General features: G+C 36.7%; 16 protein-coding genes across 16 annotated transcripts; 8 read left to right on the forward strand and 8 right to left on the reverse strand. All coding sequences in view use genetic code 6, as the record gives it.

The window, feature by feature from the left end:
* Positions 1–1,097: 1,097 nt before the first annotated feature.
* On the forward strand, positions 1,098–1,355 carry SS50377_25993 (uncharacterized protein; the record flags this gene model as incomplete). Its single annotated transcript, XM_067909814.1, has 1 exon — positions 1,098–1,355. One exon carries the CDS (start codon positions 1,098–1,100, stop codon positions 1,353–1,355), a length of 258 nt encoding a protein of 85 aa, XP_067762570.1.
* Positions 1,356–2,898: 1,543 nt separating this feature from the next.
* On the forward strand, positions 2,899–3,927 carry SS50377_25994 (Cysteine-rich membrane protein 1; the record flags this gene model as incomplete). Its single annotated transcript, XM_067909815.1, has 1 exon — positions 2,899–3,927. One exon carries the CDS (start codon positions 2,899–2,901, stop codon positions 3,925–3,927), a length of 1,029 nt encoding a protein of 342 aa, XP_067762571.1.
* Positions 3,928–4,782: 855 nt separating this feature from the next.
* Positions 4,783–5,052, forward strand: SS50377_25995 (uncharacterized protein; the record flags this gene model as incomplete). Its single annotated transcript, XM_067909816.1, has 1 exon — positions 4,783–5,052. The coding sequence occupies one exon, from the start codon at positions 4,783–4,785 to the stop codon at positions 5,050–5,052; it is 270 nt and encodes an 89-aa protein (XP_067762572.1).
* Positions 5,053–5,130: 78 nt separating this feature from the next.
* Positions 5,131–6,012, reverse strand: SS50377_25996 (uncharacterized protein; the record flags this gene model as incomplete). The annotated part of the gene is made up of 1 exon (XM_067909817.1): positions 5,131–6,012. One exon carries the CDS (start codon positions 6,010–6,012, stop codon positions 5,131–5,133), a length of 882 nt encoding a protein of 293 aa, XP_067762573.1.
* A 7-nt stretch (positions 6,013–6,019) lies between these two features.
* On the forward strand, positions 6,020–6,934 carry SS50377_25997 (uncharacterized protein; the record flags this gene model as incomplete). Its single annotated transcript, XM_067909818.1, has 1 exon — positions 6,020–6,934. The coding sequence occupies one exon, from the start codon at positions 6,020–6,022 to the stop codon at positions 6,932–6,934; it is 915 nt and encodes a 304-aa protein (XP_067762574.1).
* A 180-nt stretch (positions 6,935–7,114) lies between these two features.
* Positions 7,115–7,774, reverse strand: SS50377_25998 (uncharacterized protein; the record flags this gene model as incomplete). Its single annotated transcript, XM_067909819.1, has 1 exon — positions 7,115–7,774. One exon carries the CDS (start codon positions 7,772–7,774, stop codon positions 7,115–7,117), a length of 660 nt encoding a protein of 219 aa, XP_067762575.1.
* A 15-nt stretch (positions 7,775–7,789) lies between these two features.
* SS50377_25999 (uncharacterized protein) lies at positions 7,790–8,233 on the forward strand (the record flags this gene model as incomplete). Its single annotated transcript, XM_067909820.1, has 1 exon — positions 7,790–8,233. One exon carries the CDS (start codon positions 7,790–7,792, stop codon positions 8,231–8,233), a length of 444 nt encoding a protein of 147 aa, XP_067762576.1.
* Positions 8,234–8,886: 653 nt separating this feature from the next.
* SS50377_26000 (uncharacterized protein) lies at positions 8,887–9,222 on the forward strand (the record flags this gene model as incomplete). Its single annotated transcript, XM_067909821.1, has 1 exon — positions 8,887–9,222. One exon carries the CDS (start codon positions 8,887–8,889, stop codon positions 9,220–9,222), a length of 336 nt encoding a protein of 111 aa, XP_067762577.1.
* Positions 9,223–9,583: 361 nt separating this feature from the next.
* Positions 9,584–10,165, reverse strand: SS50377_26001 (Rab1a; the record flags this gene model as incomplete). The annotated part of the gene is made up of 1 exon (XM_067909822.1): positions 9,584–10,165. One exon carries the CDS (start codon positions 10,163–10,165, stop codon positions 9,584–9,586), a length of 582 nt encoding a protein of 193 aa, XP_067762578.1.
* A 335-nt stretch (positions 10,166–10,500) lies between these two features.
* SS50377_26002 (Cysteine-rich protein) lies at positions 10,501–10,734 on the reverse strand (the record flags this gene model as incomplete). The annotated part of the gene is made up of 1 exon (XM_067909823.1): positions 10,501–10,734. One exon carries the CDS (start codon positions 10,732–10,734, stop codon positions 10,501–10,503), a length of 234 nt encoding a protein of 77 aa, XP_067762579.1.
* A 152-nt stretch (positions 10,735–10,886) lies between these two features.
* SS50377_26003 (UDP-glucose 4-epimerase) lies at positions 10,887–11,852 on the reverse strand (the record flags this gene model as incomplete). Its single annotated transcript, XM_067909824.1, has 1 exon — positions 10,887–11,852. One exon carries the CDS (start codon positions 11,850–11,852, stop codon positions 10,887–10,889), a length of 966 nt encoding a protein of 321 aa, XP_067762580.1.
* A 921-nt stretch (positions 11,853–12,773) lies between these two features.
* SS50377_26004 (Peptidylprolyl isomerase) lies at positions 12,774–13,208 on the reverse strand (the record flags this gene model as incomplete). Its single annotated transcript, XM_067909825.1, has 1 exon — positions 12,774–13,208. One exon carries the CDS (start codon positions 13,206–13,208, stop codon positions 12,774–12,776), a length of 435 nt encoding a protein of 144 aa, XP_067762581.1.
* Positions 13,209–13,979: 771 nt separating this feature from the next.
* Positions 13,980–14,204, forward strand: SS50377_26005 (uncharacterized protein; the record flags this gene model as incomplete). The annotated part of the gene is made up of 1 exon (XM_067909826.1): positions 13,980–14,204. One exon carries the CDS (start codon positions 13,980–13,982, stop codon positions 14,202–14,204), a length of 225 nt encoding a protein of 74 aa, XP_067762582.1.
* A 72-nt stretch (positions 14,205–14,276) lies between these two features.
* SS50377_26006 (Ankyrin repeat-containing protein) lies at positions 14,277–15,287 on the forward strand (the record flags this gene model as incomplete). Its single annotated transcript, XM_067909827.1, has 1 exon — positions 14,277–15,287. The coding sequence occupies one exon, from the start codon at positions 14,277–14,279 to the stop codon at positions 15,285–15,287; it is 1,011 nt and encodes a 336-aa protein (XP_067762583.1).
* A 642-nt stretch (positions 15,288–15,929) lies between these two features.
* SS50377_26007 (Cysteine-rich membrane protein 2) lies at positions 15,930–16,820 on the reverse strand (the record flags this gene model as incomplete). Its single annotated transcript, XM_067909828.1, has 1 exon — positions 15,930–16,820. One exon carries the CDS (start codon positions 16,818–16,820, stop codon positions 15,930–15,932), a length of 891 nt encoding a protein of 296 aa, XP_067762584.1.
* A 940-nt stretch (positions 16,821–17,760) lies between these two features.
* On the reverse strand, positions 17,761–19,398 carry SS50377_26008 (uncharacterized protein; the record flags this gene model as incomplete). Its single annotated transcript, XM_067909829.1, has 1 exon — positions 17,761–19,398. One exon carries the CDS (start codon positions 19,396–19,398, stop codon positions 17,761–17,763), a length of 1,638 nt encoding a protein of 545 aa, XP_067762585.1.
* Between the last annotated feature and the right edge of the window lie 195 nt (positions 19,399–19,593).

Consider the following 19,593-nt stretch of genomic DNA (forward strand, 5'->3'; position numbering starts at 1 on the left):
AGCTTTATAAAATTAGTAGAAGTTAACTAATAAAGATAATATAACTCTGTAGAGAAGTAAGTTGAATAGGTTGGTTTTCATCTCAATTAATGTCTATTCTATTAAGCAAAATTTTCTATGCTAAATATTAATTTTGACCTATAATATAATATAATATAATATAATCTTGGTTAATCTTTTCTGATTAGCTAAAATCAAGGATACATATATGTTACCAATTACTTTAAAAATAGTAGCAACGAATAAATATTTGAAAACAAAGCTAACTATGTTTGTGTACAAGAAAATATATTGAATATAACAAATTGTAGTGATTATTGTTTAATTAATTGCTAAAATTTCACTATTATTTCAACTTATAAAACATATTTATGCTATTTATAATAAATAGATCGTTTGGGAATCAAATAGCATGATAATTATAATTAACATCAAATTTTGATTATCTATATTATAATATAATTTGATAGGCTCTAAATATACTTTCTCAACTTTAAATTAAGTCAATATTATCATATTTAGATTTATTACCATATTTTTAAAATAATAAAGTATTTTATATTTAATTTATTTAGTAAATTAAATACGGTAGGATACACAATGAAATACTATTAGGACATATATTGGGATATTAATTGATATCATTTTGTTTCAAAAAAATCCCGATTATTATGTAATAAATATATTATCACCAATAGTAATCTATAATAATACAATTTCGGTTCCAAATAAGATTTAGTAACTTATAATAATAGTTATTCTATGTCACTCAAGAAATTTTTTTCTACTATACAATAAATTATTTATATGTATGTATATTTTTATATAATATCTAATTGATATTCAACACAATACACATATTACATTTCTTTGGGTGTAAATATTTATATTTTAATATATATTTTTCAAATTCTAAGTAATAAAATAAATATGTAATATGTATTATTATATTTTTATTATATTTTAGAATCTTTTAAGGTATCAAAATCTTTGTCGTATCTCCTTATTATGCCTTAATATATAAAAATAATGTGTAGTTTTTATTGCATTTATAAAATAGAGAATAAAACCCTTACTATATTTTGGGAAATTTGTAAATGAACAAATATCATAAATGGAGCAACAATGAAGTTAATGAACTGATGTCTGCTGTACACTAAGCAACAGGTGTAAATGGTAGAATAAGTTGGAAACAAGTAGCAGAATGTGTTAAATACGGAAGCGAGTGTTAACTAAAGAGACAATATAACAATATAAAATGTAGAGGTAAAGGCGTGTTGTAAAACTCCGCAATATTCAAAAGAGAAGAAAATATTATCATTAACTAGATCATCAGCATAATGAGCACTATGTGAGATATATAAATTTTCATAAAACTAATTAAAAATTAAAATTTTCAAAGTATTGCAATGCAATCATAAAAATTATCTCTATAGTTAATTTTACTAATTTTATGGTTTATGCATTACCCATTAATATAATAATTTAGACTATATAATAAAATTATAGCATTGGTCAGTGATTTATAAATATATAGCAAATATTTATCATTTTATCGACTAATACTTATACTTAATAAATTTGATGTTAATATTTTGTATAAAATATTATGTATATATAATTATTTTATAAACCATAGCTTCTTTCATAAATATTAATATAATTTTAAATTGATTTGTATATACGTCTGTAGAAATATTAGGATCCATTTATGTAGTAAAATACATTAAATAGATTATGGTTATTGGAGAGATTCTAAGGATAAGCAAAACTAATAAAAATAAGTATTAATTTAATACTCATATCCTTATATAAATTATTTTATTAACACAAAACAACAGTAATACCGCCAATTAATAGAAACTATTAATGTTACTTTAATTTTATCATTAAACTATTATAAGTTTTTCCATAATTATAAAAAATATTATGATTATTATAGATTTAAATTTGTTAAATTATTCAATATATAACGATAGTTATATAATATCAATTTAGTTTATAAAATATTATTTATTATCTTAATCATGTAATTATATCTGAGAAAGTGTAAATAATTATATCATTTTGTTGGTTATGATGTTATTTCTAAATTTTAAATCCAAGTATCATGAAATATAAATTAGCATGTTGCACCTATATTATATACTGGATAGAATAAATTATATTATTTGATTTAATAATAATCTAAATATAAAGTAGGAATAAAATTAGTTTGATATTTACTAGAGTTGTGGTAATGCAATAAATTGAATGTTAGGCAGTAATATATTCTTTGTTATAGTATCTCGAGATTTTTGTAATATGTTTAGTAATATAAACACATTTTGCGATGTTCATTAATCAAATGTGTAAATTTTACAGGATTGAACAGCAACTCTTACTTTTAATTAGAGATAGTTGAAATAAGTGATAGGTTAATATTTTACTGTAAATGTTATTAGACAATTAAAATAGTATGTTACTGTCAGCTTTGCTGATTTTAAAATCGTATCCGCACATATTTAGTACAATTATAGCACGGTGAAATTATACTCTACTGTACCGATATTTAATACAATAAGAAACAGAAACTCTTGTTAATTAGTAATTTAGATATACCTAACTCGATAGCGAGTAAAAATAAGTTTTGGTAGAATGAGCAAGGTATGCCTCCTGGCGCATTTCGCTCCGAACACCAAAATATCGTATGACAAAAACAGTTTCAATAAATACTGATAATATAACATTTAGTGAGGTAAAGAAATCTTTCCTTTTTTTAATATTTGTATATTACAATATTGCGGAAATTATTAGCCATTCCGATCTTTGAACCTGTACCACTAACTCAGTATATCCTCGATATTGGAGTGGTTGCTAAATTTGGCTTCTAAAGATCCGAATTCACGCTCCCTCAAAATGGCTGATACTTGTACAACTGCATTAGCTTGCCCTGCCGGATTTGTATGCCCTACCGAGGCGACCGCTGCTGCTCAGAACTGCCTCAAGTGCACCGTTGCGGATTGCATTACCTGCGCACCCGCCACGCTTGGAACCTGCACAGCCTGCAAGCCCAGCTTCATTCTTGAGGCTAATGCCTGCACTGCATGCTCCGCAGGTTGTAAAACCTGTACTGCGGCTGATACGTGTACAGTTTGCAACGACGGCTTTATGCTTAGCGCCAACACGTGCACTGCCTGTCCTGAAAACTGCACTACCTGCTCTGCTGCTGACACATGCACGAAATGCAATGCCGACTTTTTCTTAAAGAGCGCGAAATGTGATAAGAATGAGTGCGATGAAAAGACTCCATGCACTGGGGCTAAGTTTTGCGAGATTCTCCCAACCGGCAACAAATGCTAAAACTGCGATACCAAGTGTTCGACCTGCACCAGCTTGGCGAAATGCACTACGTGCGCAGTTGGTAACGAGATGTCAACCGACTAGATCTGTATGGCTGCGTGCGCCGGATTGAAAGTAAACTAGGCGTGTGTAAATGATGCTGCAGTTGAATGTGGAAATACTGCTCAGACGACCGCGTGTAGCTGTGGAGCCACTAGTAAGAGCTGCCGTACCTGCACTGCCCCACCCGTTCCTACCCCAGACGCCAACAAATGTACAGATAAACTGTGCACCTGTGTGGCTGGAACCCCTGCAACCTGTACTGGCTGCATTAATCCTAAAGATTATGAATTTTCTGCTGCTGCCTGTAAACCTAAGGATCCCACCACCTGCGGCACCTGCCTGCCAGGCTACGTCCTCAAGGAGGCCAAGTGTGAGGAGTGCGCCGCCGGCTTCGACAAGGTCGGCGAGTTCTGCTTCCAGACAGTTACAGCTAATAAGCTCTCTGGGGGTGCCATCGCCGGCATCGTAATCGCAGTCTTGGTGGTCGTCGGCGGTGTAGGCGGTGGCCTCGCCTATTATTTCGTAAAGAAAGCGAAGAAGTGACAGTTTGGTACTTATTATTTGTTGCGCAGCCTGACTGCATAAGGCTTGTGAGATGGTTGGGAATTGGTTACGCAAGGAATTTGTTGGAATGGGATGTGGAGAATGTCTAGTAATAATATAATTATATTTGATCCATTTTATGCAACATAATATATTTATTCCTTAATTGGATTAATTCTTAGAAATAAATAAATTATTTTTTATAAAGTGCTATATGTTATATACACTTCCTATTCACATATGATGCCAAAATTTATTTATTATCATATTAGGTTATCTGGAATTTCTATTATAAAAATATATAAAGCATTTAGATTTTTATAAAGTATGTATTATTATTGTTCATTTTTACGCTAGAATATCTAAATATAAATTAAAATAGCTAAATATGATAGTTTAGAATACTGCCCATTTTAATAGACTCTTATTTAATCTAATATTATTTATAATACTAAAATATGTCCAGATTGACATATTAATAATTTCAGGTTTAAATCATTATTTGAACGAAAAATTTATCTGATGATTACATTAAACCTCTTTATCACTATACCTTTAATTACATAGAATTTGAATTTCTAATATCTAGGGATATCTTGTGTAAACTTATATACGAGTCAAAAATAATGGATGTATCATAAAAAATTATCAAAATTTAATTATTTTGCATATCATTTAAAATTATATATCAACTTGAATTCAACCTATTCTACTCAGTTAAGATGCAGCGACCATCTTAATCTAGAAATTATATTTTAAATAATAATAGCAAAACTTAACTTTTACTAAAGTTAATGTTGATAATTATCTCAATATAACTCTATCTTTGTGCTTTAACTATACCATACCCACGCGATGATGGGCGCGGTGGTGGCTAGGACGGTCGAGATGCTGTGCCGCTACCAGCCCCACTTCACGGTCTGGGCGAACAGGATTGTGCCGTTCCGGGATGGGGAAGCGGGGTTTCAGCCGCTGCTGGACTGGGCCTTCCACGCGCAGGGGCTGGTAGAGATGGTGCGCAGGATGCGGTACGACAGCAGGGGTCGTACGGTGCTGAAGCACGTCGACTGGTTCGAGCGCAGCGTGCGGCCGCTCGGGTTCGAGTTCCCCCGCTGCGGCGGCTGAGTGAGGAGCAGAGTCACTGGCAACGGTGCGCGCATAAGCATTTCCACGTGTTCAAAACGCTTACTAGCAGCATTTGCATCAGCATAGCTCACTATCTTCCGCCATAGAAATGAAACTCAGGAGGCTCATCTGCTCTAGCTATGAGTCTTCCTATAGAATAGAGCATCCGAATGTTTGATTCTTATTGAGCAGTTACAGCTTATCCGTGACATTAGGTGCAGGGTGGGTTGGTTACTGTGCGACCTAGACTATATGAGACCATCCGAGGCCCATTTCTAATTTATTCAATTATTACTAGTATCTTTCAATATACATAATTTTTAATATTTAAACTGTATCGAATCTGCACTTAAGTATACGACATAGTCGCAAATTAGCGAGCCAATGTGATGCATATTTTACAGCGAGATTCCTTTAATTTTTAATTAATACCGTATTGCAACCTAGTACTAAACATATATGTGCTGAGTTACTACATGTACTGTTGCTAGAAATTTACTATGGCGAACTCTTACGTTGGCCATCACGCAAGTAAGTAGTTTGAAAATACCCACCTAAAGAATACGAGTGCGGCTGCACAAGACTATTGCTTTGTTCCGGATCACAGATATTCCAGTATTATGCTGTAATCCCATAGTAAAGGTATACGGCTAACAACTTTCCCAATTCCCGCTAGCACCCCAATAATGCCAAAGCAGTTTTCGGGGATTCCCGCTGTAAACCTTTCAGCCAGTATACGCACCGCTGCACTTCCGAGAGATAGCAATGGGTGCTGGCACCTGGAGGTCCTCGGTCAGGGGTTTAAGTGAACGGGCAGCTGACTAATGGGTCAAACAAGAGCGGTTGCATACGCGCAGTAAGGTACTATTATCTCACCGCCTCGACCTTGCAAGGGGCAGCTAGGCGCGCAGTCAAACACTGTATCCCGGCAGCCCCATGGACGCTCGCCTAGCTCAGCATGCCCGTTATGGCCTGTGCTATTTTGTTGCTGCGCCCTAATAAAGCGCTGCTGACGACTTATGCTATGAGGTCATCCCATAAGGCAGCCTTTCGCTGTCAGAGACCTCACTGGTAGCAGTTGGAACTGGGCAATGCGCAGTCGGGCCATGCTAGGGATGGGAGCCAGCGACTGGACAGCGAAAAGTACTTCTGGGCGTTGCAAAAGAATGAATATGCTTCTGGAACTGGGCTGCAGTTAGAATATCCCCAACTTCAGTACTCTCCCGCAGCATCTCCAGACTATCATCCCGCACCAACCATGGTCTTCTAAAGACAGATAGCAAAATCCTAGATCGCAGGTTTGGCTCTCTCGTGCTGGACAGTTCCTGGGCAAGGGAGCTTCGCAGCTGTCCCACCCAGATGCCGATATACGGTATTGCGTTGGGCTGGTTTACAGTAGCCTGCTGAAGGACTGCACGCGGCGTCCTCTTCGAGCCATGGGGGTGGGGAGGAAGCTAGGGGAGTACGGCCGCGCCCTATTACTAAAGATAGCCAGGTGTCATGCTGCCAGCCCGGCCAGTGCAAGTGCAAGTGTCCGCCCTCTCACGCATCGCCAAAACTCAGCTCTTCGTCGTCCTCCTCGGAGTCGGACGCGCGCGCGAAGTCGCTGGCGGCCGACGTGTTTTCGAGGGCGCTTCCGAAGAGCGCGGGGGGCATTGTGGAGTGGGCAGAAACTTCGGCTAGGGTGGACGAGGGCGAGGGCACAGAGAAACTGCAGGACGAAGTGCGTATTGCGTGGCATGGGATGCTACCCGGACAGCTAAACGCACGGCACGGTGTGGCGGCCACGAAAGTGCTTGACGCAGACTAAGCAATCGTTGTATTTAATTCCGTAAAGTGGAAATGGTATATTACCTTGGCCGGACGATCCACGCCGATTTGAAAAACTCAAAATCTATTTCCACCTAGGGCACTGGCAGGCCGGTCTGGCTAGAAAACAGTCACCTCACTCGCGCATCCAGCTCCGTGGCGAGCCAGCTGGCGGCACGATAGAATGGTACCCGCACCAGCACAGAGGCTCGGCCGAGATGAAGTGCCATGTCCAGCGCGCAGGCCACCCGGCTCACCCCAGGGAGCTGAAGCCCAGCCGCCCGTCGCGGCTCTTCGCCATCCCGCCGAAGTCCCGCTCCAGGTAGTCCGCCTCCTCGATGATCGCGATCCTGCCCAGCACGCTGCGGCCGCGCGTGAGGTTGCGCAGGAAGTTGAAGCTCATCTTCTCGCGCGAGAACTTGTACACCGGCGTGTAGTCCATCTACTGGTCCAGGTTCTTGGTGAGGGTGTAGAGGATCGCCAGCTTGAGGTCCTGTATCTCGAACACCTTGTCCAGCAGCACCGAGGACACCAGCCGCGTGCGGTTCGCGTCCTTGGCGAGCACCTTCGTCATGTCCATCAGCGCGCCCAGCTCCTCCACCACCTGGGGCGCGATCTCGACTTTCTGCATCAGCGGTGAGCAGGGCGGCTCGCTCTTGGAAAAGCTCGCCTGGCTGCCGAAGCTCTGCCGCTCGCACTCGGCCTGCACCGGCCGCGATATGAGCGCCGCCAGCGAGGCCTGGTCCGTCTGGGCGGCGAGGGCGGCCGTTTCCACAGCGTCGGTCTGGACGCCGGCGGTGACCGTCTGGGGGCACAGCTTCAGCTGGCTGACGGCGGTCTCCAGCTGCTGGATCCGGAGGTTCTTGTCCAGGTCCGCCTGCTTGTAGATATCGAGCTCCTGCTGGGCGTCCATTTGGAGCGGGGAAGAATGGCGATTGCGTCTCGGGTCGCAGTAGTGCGGGATAGAAGGGGAAGCATATCCGTCCAGTAATTGGCGTGGAAGCGTGCCGCACGCCCTGCGCTCGCCAGACTCTTGCAGGGGTTCGCCCAGGCACCGCAGCAGCTCCAAGCTAGTTCAGCCGGCGACTATGAGAGCAAGGTGGAAATACAGCTGCCGAGATGGTATTGCTATTTTCATATTATATAGTATATTTGTGATAGTGCTGCTTCAGCATGGTGCGCCACGAGTACCTGGAGCGGTACTAGAGAGTCCGGCTACTGCCGTATTTCTGCAGTCAAGAATGATAATAGTCAGTCTGCTGGTAGCCTGAATACCAGCTTCTCGTTGCTCTTCGTATCGTCTAAGTTCAAGTCGTCGAGATCACTAAGGACATCTTTTAATAAATCCTTGCTATTACTCTTACCAATCTGACCATAGTATCTTGGAGTTACAGATTTCATTGAATTAAGGCTTATAGGAGGTAATGGAGCTTTCAATTTAAGAAAAGAAAAATCTTCTATAGTTTTTGATTTTTTAGGATAATTTGCTTTAGGAACATATGGCTCATCAATGCTATTTATTACGTCTTGGTGTAATGTTTAGATACAATTAGCTCCCATTTACTAATCTTAATTAATCATATAATCTAATATATTATAAGTTATAATAACAATTATATATAAAGTGTCTTCTATCTACATTTTAAGTACTATGAAATAAGAAATAAATGATATTCCTGATCAAAAAGTATATTAGTTTTAATTATAAGTGTATTGATAGTAACTGTATGAAAGTATCTAAAATATTAAATTTAAGTAGAATAAATTTACGGGTTTCGGTCAATTGAATTTAGTAAATTTTATATATTAAATTAAGTAATCGAGTTCTACAAAATAGTTACGATTCCCGTCTAAATTACTATGATTAATTTTATTAGTAATATTGTTAATGCATATAATATTAAAAACAAGCTAATATTATTTTTATGGAAGTATAATATATAATAATTAGTCTTATTTATCAGATTAATTTTAATTTTATATAATAATTATTATATATATATTAGTATCATATTAAATTTTAGAATGGACCCAATGTCTCTTTCAGACTTAATTCCTCCTCAATCTGTTAGAGACTCTTTAATATAGCAATTAAATACATAAACATCAATGATTAAGTCAAAATAAGAATTTTATATTAAATATCAGTAGCTTTAGGAAGTTATAGCATAATAACAAGATTAATTTGCTTAAGCAGCAGGTATACTTGGAGGTGTTGACTTAGTTTAAAGATTTTCAAATCTTAGTCGATAGTATATGCTAAATTTGAAACGAAAATCAATTCTAAACAAATTAGTTGAGATAGACTTACTTCCTGAAGATAGTGATTTGCTGGAAGAAGAAGATGAACTAAAATAGTGATTTGTTTCCTGCTGTCCTTAAATTACATAGTTTGGTATAGTATTTATTTTAAAAAGAGTTAAATCCATAATAGAATCTTAATTCTAATCCACATTAGTTTTTATTAATTGTAAATTTATCTTAGAATGCAGTAAACCACTTAAATTCAATGATATTTAATCAAATCCTAGACGAATACTATAATGCAAGTATCTCAATGTTGGAAATTGTTATCATTTGCTACTCAATTACTATAAATTTCTAATTTATATATAATATTACCTAGTTCTAAATTTTAAAGTAATAACAATTATCTATTATTATACACTAATATTTGTAATTTTTAACTCCTTTTACTCTTCTAAAAATATCAACCAGTCACTCAGCAACACCCAAAAAAACTATTTTTTTTCTCCTAGACCACGACATGCGTGACCTGCACGGGCTTCTGCGGCTCCTTCTTATTTGCGATTATCATATTTTCAACCAGTGCCTCGAATGCGCTTTGGACCTGCGCGCCGGAGAGGCTGGAAACGCTGAAAAACTTCATCCCGAAGCGCGCGCAGAACGAATCGATTTCGGCCTGCGGGACCTACTGTTCGAGGTCATTCTTGTTCCCCACAAGCACCTTCACGACTCGCTCGTTCACGTGGTGGTCAGCGCGCAGCATCCACTTCTCGACACCTCGCATCGCACCTGACTCTGAAAGGTCGAAAACGAGCAGTACGCCGTGCGCACCACGGTAGTACGACTGCACGATATTCTCGAACTTCTCCTGTCCCGCAGTATCCCAGAGCTGCAACTTGATCGTAAGGTTCTGGAAATTCACGGTTTTGATTCGGTAGTCTACGCCGATTGTGGAATGGAAAATCGGATTGAAGGTATTATCTGCGTATCTGAGCAATAGTGAGGATTTTCCAGCCGCGGAGTCACCTATTATGAGCGTTTTGAACACGTAATCCATTCTTGATAAAGATAATTATATACTATATAATAATGATAATATATTCCAACTGTTAAATATAATATGTATTACTATATAATAATTGTAGTAATTTTCATCCGGAATTTAATCCTAGATTCAACATAATTCAGCTTTTTATTCATTCTCTACACAAATTATCATTACGAGAAATGGCATCTCTGCAAATCGTAATCTGGGCGTCTTTACTAGTAATCTGCTATATAGCAGCTAACCATATCACGAATTTCCGCCTAAATCGATTAGCACATTTTCTAAACCAGAGAGCTGGCCCAGAGCTCCTCCAATAACTATAACTCCCGTGAAATCTAACAGAATCAACTCACACTGTGCGCGCACATGTCGCTATCGTGCAAAATCTGTGCGCAGTAAAATGCGGTTTCGGCCTCTGCGCAGAAGCAGTTCGCGCTGCAATTTTCAGGCTTGCAAATGCCGTCCGAGCCCAGCTGGAAATTGTCAATACAAAGATTGCAGTTTCGGTCAATTCGCGCGTTCTAGTCGCTGCAGATCGGGTAGGAGAATGTCAGCGCCGTGATAAGCGCTGTGATCATTTTTGAATATGTCGGTTTAGTTCGAGTATAATAAATATAAATGTATGAATATAATAGAGTATATAATGTATAATAATGTATTTAAATTATTTATATGTAAATTTATTTATATATAGTATTAGTATATAATAATAATATTGTTATCAGCAATGTCACTCCACTGCAAATTTTCTACCGTTTTTATGCCATTTGCATGCATCCATGACGATGTCTTTCAAATCGTATTTCGGGCTCCAGCCTAGCACACTACGCGCTTTAGCGTTTTCGGCAACCAGGAAGTCAGGATCGCCATCACGTCTGTTTTGAATTTGGAAATTACCAGGAATGCATTTTTGTATCTCGCTCACCACCTCCAGGACACTGTAACCCTCTGCACTGCCTAAATTGTAAACCTCGAGACCGCGCTGGCAGTTTCGTCCTAAAATTCTCTGAGCGGCCAAAACGTGCGCATCGGCCAGATCGCGCACGTGAATGTAATCGCGTACGCATGTTCCATCTTTTGTGGCGTAGTCTGAACCGAAAACATCGCATTTCTGCCCCTGCAAGAAGCGTTCACATACGCAGGGCACGAGGTGCGTTTCCGGATCGTGCAACTCTCCAACGCCGTCTCCGGCACCTCCGGCGTTAAAGTAACGCAGAGCGACAGAGTCACAGTCCACGCAGCGCAGCATCTGCTCTATCACGTGCTTGGACACACCGTAGGGGTTTATGGGCGCTGGCGCTATATCCTCAGTTATCTTCTCGCTGCGCACACCGTACACGGCCGCAGTGGAGGAGAAAACGAGTTTTTTGACACCAACAGTTTCCATGGCTTTAAGGAGTTGAACTGCGCCGCAGATGTTATTATCAAAGTATTTGATCGGGTTTGACACTGACTCAGAGACGAGCGAAAAGGCGCATAGGTGCACTATTAGCACTATTCCATGAGTTTTAAGTGTGTGTACCATCAGTTAGTGGTCCAGGACGTCGCCTTTAACGAACTTGGCTATTTTGGGAAGAGATTCCTAGTGTCCGGTCGAGAGGTTGTCGTAGATAACCACATCAAACCCGGCACGTATAAAAGCCCGCGCTACAAAGGACCCTATGTAGCCTGCACCGCCTGCTACCAAAATTGACATTTTAAATCTAGAAATAATTCATATATTAATATTATACAGTAATAATGCGATAATACGTTTTTTATTGTTTCTTGTAGATGGTTTGTAGATGAGATTAAGTAAATTTGGGATGTATTATGTTGGAATATGAGGATTCAATAATAAAGTAACTAGTATTCTCTGAAAGCTGAATAATTTTCGGTTTTTGGCGGCATAAATAAAATTTAAGGTAGAGCAGAAGTTTAGAAGTAGTTATACTTTTATTATATATTAATTGATGGAGAATTGCTTAATGTTGAAGTATTAATACTTAACTTTTAAGTATAATAAATGTAAATATTGTATTACAAAATGTGATTTAGAAATATAATAAGTTATATTGTAGATAATATAAATGTTTTAATTAAGCTAAATTTAATTGCATTTGTTATACCAACTTTATATTGTCTCTATTATATGTATTGTACTGTATATTTATAACATATTTTATAATTAAGTATTATATATTTAGATTAAATAAGTAGTATAAATCAGCATTAGTGTAGACAACTATTTAACTCTCCTTAAACTACTCGCTAAGTTATTTAAGAATAATATAAAGAATAATATAATATCATTAAAAGTTTTAATTACCACTTCTTATATGTTACCTACTTCAGACTACATCGAGATATCGACTGTCACTATTTAATAAAAAACACTTCATGTAGTTAGAGACGCTATAATGATAACATAAAAAATGCGTGAGAGCAATGTCAAAGTGAAAATGATTAATGTCTTTAAAATAATTAAATAAAATTATCCTGATGATTTTTAATATTTTGGTGTTTATTATTTAGCCATAAAGCGAAGTTTGCAGATTAAATGATGTTTTGCTGATAAAACTGTCTTGAAGAGACGTAATGATTTTGTTAGTTTGTATTTTTAATATAATAAAGTTAATCAGTGGGAACAGCCGCAATCTTCACCATGTTGATGATCGTGCTTTTAAAGTTGCTCATCGCTAACTGAAATGAGCTCGACATCAAAAGTAAGATTTGAACGTGCAGGAATTACAGGTGGCATACCTTCAGCTCCATAAGCCATTTACCAAGGGATAATTAATTTAGAACGTTCACCGATTGTCATCTTAAGTACTTCTTAATCCCAGCCCTCAATAACTTAACCTACACCAACTTAAAATTCGAAAGGCTCTTTTCTATCTCTGGAGGAATCAAATTTTTATCCAGTGCTAAGGGTACCAGTATAATGTACGGTTACGAATTAACCAGGTTTTGGGCAAGCAGTATTTTCACTTGCCTTAATCAAGGTCTTTACAACTGTTGGGGCTTTTGGCTGTTTAGCAGCTTTACGTGCAAGGTTACGGGGGAAAGGCATTTCAAAGAATAGAAATGAATAAATATTAATTTATTATTCAAATATATAATTTATATTGTGTTTCATTATAATACAATAATAATTTATTTTAATTATATAATAATATATTATTTTAATATGAAATTATATTGATATTAAATTTATATTAAAAATATAAGTAATAAAAATGAAAGATATATATTCAGTAGAGTCTTCTCTTAATTCAATTAGTTCAAACATATTTTCTAAGAAAAACGATAATTCAATATTGTAAAGAACATAAAATGTTAGTGAGGAATCCTATTCCTTTGATAATGACTCTTCAAGTAGTTTAACAGCTTTCTATGATAATCTAATTAACTTTAGTTAGGCTGATCCAAGTTAGTGAGTTTAGTTATCAAAACCATTTTAAATTTTTACGGTTATATTAAAGTATTGCATGTAATTAACCTGTAAAAATATTATTATTTCAAACTAGTAATTGTAGTTAGATTGCGAAAATTATAGTGTATATTAGAAAATTCTATTTAATCAGGTAAATAACGTATTTATATAGGATAAAATATTAGAAATGGTATATTTTATTTATATTATAAATATAATGCACCTGTAAAATTATGTTTCGCTAATCTAAGGACCATTACAAGGTTTATAATAAAATATAATTATAATTAATAGAAACATCTGCTGCAAATATTGACTATAAATTAATATTAATTAATAATAATTAAAAATTAGGTTTAATAAAACAATTATAAATAACTAGTTAATATAAAATAGAATATTAAAAAAATGAATATTAGACTTAATTAGCTTTCAAAAATCAAATAGTAGTAAATTAAGATGGCTAAGATCTAGTCACGCATAAACATCAATCCAAATGACATTCACGGCTCGGAAGAAATCGGAATGGTTGTAAAATGCAGCTCTGGTTACTATTTTACAGGCAGAAGAAGATAACATAGAATAAATGACTTAAATCCGATTGGAGAGATATTAATGAGATTTAACTAGTGAATTATAAATGCCAAATTTTTACATATATTTACTTTATTATATCCAATTAGATATATCAACTACTTTATCAAAATGTGTTTTTCACCTAAAAACGCTGCCTATCAACGATTCGTACTGGCTTGTAAAAATGATGATATCTAGTATGTTGAAAAATCATATCTTGATATTAAGCACACTCCAGACCCTAGTTTTCCGCATTTTAAGTAGTTTGGCGTATATGGCATTTTCCATGCCCTAATCCACAAATCGACCCAGGTCATTAAATTCCTTGCCCCATTTGAGTTCAACACGCAAACATTCTAGGAGCTGACTATTCCAGTGATCGACTAGTCCTCCGACTACGTAAAAACCGTCATTTTTTTGTCCAAGCTCTACGACATCGAAACAGACGACGAGTTCATTGTCCTGCCGGCCCGTTCGACGCCGTTAATGCTTGCGATCATTCTAGGCCAATTAGACGCAGTTTTGCTGCTGCTCGACTCGATCGGCGCCGTGAACACAGACCTCTGCACCGCACTAGACTACGCCGTCTACACGCGCTCCCAGATGCTCCTCCAGGTGCTCCTCGAGACGCGAATTTTGAACCTCGAATTCATCCACTCCAAATCGGTTGAAATCGCAATTTCGTGTGGCAACCACATCATCCTGCAGTACTACAACGACGTCAGCGAGTCCTCGGACGAGTTCTTCATCGCGTACTCGCTCAAGGTGCACAAGGGCAAAATCGCGCAAAAGCTCAAGCAGCAGATGCTGAAAATCGAGCAGATGGGCCTCCTGACCGAGATGGGGAACTACGTGAAGTGCAGCGAGCAGCTGATGCGGTTCAACGCGATCGTTCGGCGGATTGGGCTCGGGAGTTCCGAGAAGCGGGATGGGAGCGAGGACCAGATTTAGGGGTCGCTCGTCATCAGGCGCTTCACGAGCGTCTCGGCGATTCCGCGGTAGCGGAGTCAAATATCGTCGCAGCGGTCGAATCTGAGCCATGCTGAGAGTTCTGATGTGCTAAATTTGAGCGACGAGATAGAGGAGGTGAAAGCGGAAGGAACTGATAGCATGGAGGAGCATAGCGTGCAGGATCTGTGAGATATGGGTATATGGTGAGTTTAAAAGCAGTGTTCTGCATAGTTTAATGGTTTTCAGTGACTTTATCGCACTTTAGCGTTTCGGATAAAGGATGGTGGTACCAGGGAGTTGGCATGTTGATTTTAAATGAATTTAAGATGATTTTAGTAATACTTGATTTTTAGGCATTAATTATCAGCTTACGGAAGAAACGCTTAAATGAGTAATTGTTTGATGGTAATACATTAAGTATAATGTATTTGGGTGATAGTGGTCTAGATTATTCATATTTGTAGATATCAGAATTTTCAAAATACAATCACGTAGGTGGATAGATGGATTTCTGAATACTGATTTTTATAGTTAATAAAATAGTGTTCTTGTGTTAAATTATCGTACCTTCTGCAATTCGAAGAATTGGTAAATATTTAGTTTGAAATCATTAGGTTGTAAAATTAATCTCTTGATTATTATACATTAATTCTAAATATTAAATAATTACGATTAGGTATAAAAATTTGATGATGTAAGGAGTTAACTGTTAATTTATTTTTTATATTGAACCAGCTCGTAATTTGATCTATTCTAAACATAAACTAGTAGTTTTAACCAATACATATGGTAATAATCTATTTAAGTCTCTAAATAAATGAAGGAAATTTATCATTTCTTCTATTTATTGATAAAGTAGTAAGCAAGCCCTCCGCCCACAGCCAATACAATTAATGCTACTCCAACGACAATTCCAGCAATAGCACCCCCAGAAAGCTTATTTGGAATCTCCTCTTCTTTCTATGCGTCAGATTAGAAGCAGTAATCGCCTAACTTTGCATATCCTGAATCACATTTTTTGCAATTACCATCTTCCAAAATATATCCTATAAGACATGCAATACAACTTGTAGGGGCATTTGCTGAGCATTTTTAATCTGAAAATGTAAAATTTTCGTTATCAACGCATCCAGTACATAAATTTGGCTTTGAGACATCACAGGTACATGCTAAAGCAGTACAATCACCTTTTGGTGGAAATTTAGTTGGAGTACAAAGTTTACAATTAACTAGTTCACCCCCACAAACACATGCAGTTTACTAACCTTCAGATCCACATAAAAACACGTTTCCTCCATCTTTGCACATTTAGTGATAGCTTAAGTCATTACAAACAGTTGTGCATGTTTAGTCTGTATTCATTTCATTACCATTTGAACAAGATGTGCATTTAGTTTTGCTAGAACACGTTTAACACTTATTATTACATGCTTCACATGTGTTTCCACTCTCTTTTACATCACAATATTTACCATCATCGCATACATTCATCTTATCACAAATGTGAACAATATCCGCTTTTGCAATGCAATTTCCATCTTTCAACACAAAAGTATTATTGCATGCGATACAAGTACCAAGTGTGGCGGGAGAACATTCTGAACAGCTATCGGTAGTGCATTTTAAACATTCTTATGCTTCTACTGGATTTGGTTATGGGCAGACGTAACCAGATGGACAAACTTAGCCAGTAGTACAGGTTATAGACATTTAGAGAGACATAAAATTGGGTTTTTAATAATAAATATAAATATAGTATAGTTTATTGGATTATGTAAATAATATACTTAAGATTACTCATAAAATTGTACAAAATATACATACATAAATCATGTTATTTGTGAGTGAGGTTTTATTATATGTATGATTACTAACTAAAATAATAATAGAAAATAGTTTCAACAATTTGATAAAGTCTATATTATAATAATAAATAGATGAGAAGTTATTTATAAAGCAAAAGATAATTTAGAAATAGTGTGATAATTATATCTAATATATATTTCACTGGTAAAGATATAAAAATAACCTAAAGATAATTAGAAAACTATAATAATAACATACTAAAATATCTTAAATTGTAAAATTTTAGTAAGATGTATATTATAATCTTAATAAATAATCCTAATTATTAGAAGTATATTTATACTTGTTAATTATATAGTATTGAGTATTTCACATTACTAAAAAATTATTATATAGAAATTTTTCTCTAGTTAATAATGTGAAGCAATGACCGAAAATATTAATAATTTATTATCATTTATTACTTTGTTAGCCTAAGTTAGATATTTAATTACTTGTTAAAAATTACTCTGACTAATTAATACTTTAAATATACATAATAATAATGCTAATATTTATATATTACTGAATATATATATATATAATCACATTAAATTATAGAACTTTTAGCTCAATTTATTTTATTCTAGATATTTATTGTTCTTAATAATATTATTTTATAAACAATAGTTTTACATGTATCTAGCGTTAAAATTAACTTACATATAAACAATATATAAAGAATTAAATAAAATTATATAATCATTATTCTATTAATTAATAACTAATATTAAAAATTATTAGACAACTTAACAGAATATAATCTACATTTATTTACTATTCTTTGTCTAATGAAACTATCATAACTATTCATCACTCAACTTTTACCTTTATACTTAACCTTTTCTGCTATAAAAATAACGGCTATGAGGAACAAGAATCCGAATATTCCAAACAGAATAATCAGCAGCTGCTTCCAAAAGATCTTAGGCAAGGTGGCGCTCTCTATTTTGTACACAGGCAAAGCCTCACCGTCGATAACGAACAAAATATCCATTTTCTAATTGTTGAGTATATTCTAAATTAAGAGGGAGTCACCCTAGCTTATTACCTGGCAATACGGGTCCTACGTAGCTTGGAGCTATTATTGCCACTAAATTTCATAAGTCCCTATATGCAGCAGAAATTGAGCGTCTCCAGATTTTTTCTCAGCCCAGGGTAACTTTGTTGTCACCATACAAACCTGCGTATCGAAAATAGTCAATGTAGTATTTCTGTAGGTCTCTTGCTTATCGCTTACCTTGAACTCCTGAGACAATGCTACCTTGTTGTCTTTGACATACTGTAAAATTAGACGTAGACTAGACCTCTGCCCGCGTAGCGCTATGGAGATATTACCGTTGTATTCGGTCGCATTTCTCGCGGTATTGGCGCTCATAATCACGCTACCATCGCCCTCTGGGAGCACCACACCAGAGTTTTGGAGCAGAAAGTACTCGTCCGTTGACCCGTAAATCTCGAGATTCACGCGATCGAACATTACCGTCTTGCACGCTTTTGGCATCGTATTTCGCACCAGGCTTACATTCAGATGGTCCTAGAACATCTTCACAGTCACATCAATGAAGCAGTCAACTTCAGTCAGGACCTCGTCGATGCCCGCAAACCCTTTGTAGTACGCGGCCGTTCCGATCGGCATGTCCATTTGCTTCGTAGTACCAATATTACGCTCCACCGCTACGGCGAGCTAGAACTCCACAAAGCTCTCCTGATTGCTATTTATGACCTACATAAAATTTTCGCATTTCTGCAGATCCGAGACGAGAACTTTATCGCATTCGACCTCGATCTGGCCCATTTAGAGCATGTTCAGCGTATAATACGCAGTCACACTTATCGCTTCGCCGTTAACCAACAGCTGAATCCAGGGACAGTCCTGCGGGATGCCGCGAACTGGTTCTTTGCACGTTTTGGATGCCATGAGAGTCTTCGTGCTGTCAGAGAACTGGAGAATGCAGAGCAACGGTATGCCGGTAAAAACGAGCTTCTTGGGGCTGTACTACAGGGTGTAGTCTTAGAAGCAGGATGTGGCGTCGTTGGCCACGACCTGATAGATGCTGGGAGCAAAGGTCATCTGGATGTCATCGATGTGGAAGTCGAAGCTGATTTCGGCAATCGTGGCTAGGGAGGCGTCCTTACAGGCCTTTTATCTGTCGTTTTGACATGTTTTGCATTTTGTCTCGTCCATTGGCTGTTTGCAGGCCGTGCCGCACAAGGGAAGTGGGCACTCCAGGCGTACAGTTAGTGGCTCATTGGATGAAAATGTAATTTAAGGGGATACGAATTTAACGCTTCCAAGCGTCACGATGGGAATAGCGAGTTTTCCTTCTAGGTACGTGCACAGTTCGCTTTTAGTATGCTATGGATTCCCGACGAAGAGTACAGATGCTGATATGTAGTTGTACTCCACTGACGCAAATTAGTCAAAACACGAAAAATGTAAAACTATCAGCATTTTATGGTAATAACTAATGAGCCTACAAGTAAAATATTATTGCATATCTGACAAATATGAAAAAATATGTGAATAAAACTATATAAGTATATATTATAATAGTATTAGTATCTTAAATTTTTATTGTAACAAATACATATTATAATTTATAATTTATAATAAGTAATTAATTATTTTGCACAAACTGATACTTAT

The sequence above is a fragment of the Spironucleus salmonicida genome, chromosome 6 (assembly GCF_000497125.1).
Source record: "Spironucleus salmonicida strain ATCC 50377 chromosome 6, whole genome shotgun sequence".
Lineage (NCBI taxonomy): Eukaryota > Fornicata > Diplomonadida > Hexamitidae > Spironucleus > Spironucleus salmonicida.